The 1,916-nt window shown below is 34.1% G+C and overlaps 1 protein-coding gene across 1 annotated transcript in view; it reads right to left on the bottom strand.

Annotated features, from left to right (window-relative positions):
* Window positions 1–6: 6 nt before the first annotated feature.
* STRAP (serine/threonine kinase receptor associated protein) overlaps window positions 7–1,916 on the bottom strand; it is a 20,136-nt gene continuing 18,226 nt past the window's right edge. The window contains exons 7-8 of the mRNA XM_023517911.1: window positions 1,754–1,849; window positions 7–434 (exon numbers count right to left, since the gene is read on the bottom strand). Of these exons, the coding sequence (XP_023373679.1) occupies window positions 373–434; window positions 1,754–1,849 (158 nt within the window). The 3' untranslated portion in view covers window positions 7–372. The remainder of the gene's footprint in view (window positions 435–1,753; window positions 1,850–1,916) is intronic.

The following is a 1,916-nucleotide window of genomic DNA, read 5'->3' as shown; positions in this document are numbered from 1 at the left end:
GTTCTGCTTTAATGGAAAAGTCAGAAAAATAAGTCAATATATTTTTCTTCTCCATAGTAACATAAACAGCTACAAGAAATCTAACTGTAATAAGAGAAATTGGATGTTGGCTTGCACACATTCATTTTTAAAAAGACAACAGGCCATCACACAAGAGCATAACTCCCCCTGCGTTCATCTAATACTCTTGAGTTTTCACTTACAGGTAACACCAAGTTAGTTGTTCCAACACTGGAGCTAATTCATATATCCCCCATTATTTATGTCTGTGTTTTCCTTAAGCAGAGAGTAATTCTGGAAGGCTGATGCTTTTCTCTGCTTGCTTGTTTTAGTCCATTAAGTTGTATACTATCTGTGGCACATGTTTGATGCTCAGGCCTTAACTTCAGGAGTTGAAGAATAGATGGAATCTGAATTCTCTGAGGCAATTTCTTCTACAAGACAGAAAGCCACATCAATTTAATAAAGGAAAGAAGCAAATCTACATTTTCTGTGTAATAAAAAAAAATTAAAGCAGACTAGGATGAAGGGGGAGAAGACAGTCATGACACTTGCCATTAACAGCCAGAAACATGCCAATGAAAAAGGAAGAAATGAATTCATGTGCTATAGCCACTGAATTCTTTTACACTGTAACTTAACCTCCAAGGGTCCTCTCTTCTGGGCTAAATTTATAATGACTTTAGTTATCCAATAAACACTGAATAAAAGTCGTGTCTCCACTTGTTATTCAAATCCTACCTTTTAATACTATTCAAATCAAACCATTAAACATCAAACGTTAAGTTTAGCAAAATGAGGTTAATGATAAAAAAAAATTATAGAAAAGTCTAATTGGAAAAATGATAAACTCCTTTCTAATGTCCTAAAAAATCATCAAACCCAGTTTCTCATGCTAGTAATCTGAAATGTTCCTTATTATACCCCATTCGGCAATTTAATGAAATTACCAAACTTTATCAAGTCTACCACTAAAGACTCACAAGGCCATCTTTTCTCCTTGCCATTCCCTTATTCAAAACTATAATCACTCATCTGGACTACCCTGCCTGGTCTGTGTTCACTTTTATCCCCAATCCAGTTCTTTCTACACACTACAGCCAAGGCAATCTGTAAAAACTTAAAAATTGTTATTCCTTTGTTTAAAATTTGAAGATTTCTCACTGCTCTTAGTATAAAACATTCAAAGTCCTAATATTGCTAACGAAGCCCTCAAAAGATCTGGCTTCTTTCTGTAGCCTCCTCTGCCCCTGCCCTTTAACCTGGAGGCACAGTGAAGTTCCCTTAGTTCTTCATATGCTGTGATCTTTTTTGTGTATGAGCCTTAGTTAATATGTTTTTTTCTTCTGTTACAAAATCTTTCATTCTCTGCCTACCAACACAACCCCCTCCCCTCAATACTTACCTAAGCACTCCTGCTGATCCTCAGGTCCTGATTTAAATATCATTTCCCCAGGAAACTTTCCCCAAATAACTCTTAAAATTCTAACAATTTATTTGTTTCAGCATGTCTCCTAAGACTCTAAGCTCTGTAAGAGTAACCACATCAGTCATATCTATACTCTACCTCAGTGTTTACTACTATGTAGGAAGCATTTAAATATTTATGTTATAAATATGCATTATATAAATGTTAACATTTAAACTTCCCATTTTGTAAATATGTTCATATTTAATAAACTTTCAATGAGTAAAATTTATGTCTACTTCAACTGTAAATCCCCCAGATTCTTAAATACTCATTAGTATTTACCTAGCTCTTCTTCTGTTGTCTCTGAAAAACCAATCTTTGGCTTTGCTAGGTCACCACTATCTTCTTCTACAAAAAGAAATGCAACGACAATTCGTTATATGAGTAATAGTATTATAATTTCTAGTATTCAATAAGAAAGAAGAGTAAGATAAGATTATTCTAA

This window comes from Otolemur garnettii, unplaced genomic scaffold (genome assembly GCF_000181295.1).
Source record: "Otolemur garnettii isolate 467f Iridium unplaced genomic scaffold, OtoGar3 scaffold00124, whole genome shotgun sequence".
NCBI classification, from domain to species: domain Eukaryota; kingdom Metazoa; phylum Chordata; class Mammalia; order Primates; family Galagidae; genus Otolemur; species Otolemur garnettii.
Note: the sequence above shows the minus strand (reverse complement) of the source record. Positions and strands in the feature narration are given on the sequence as shown.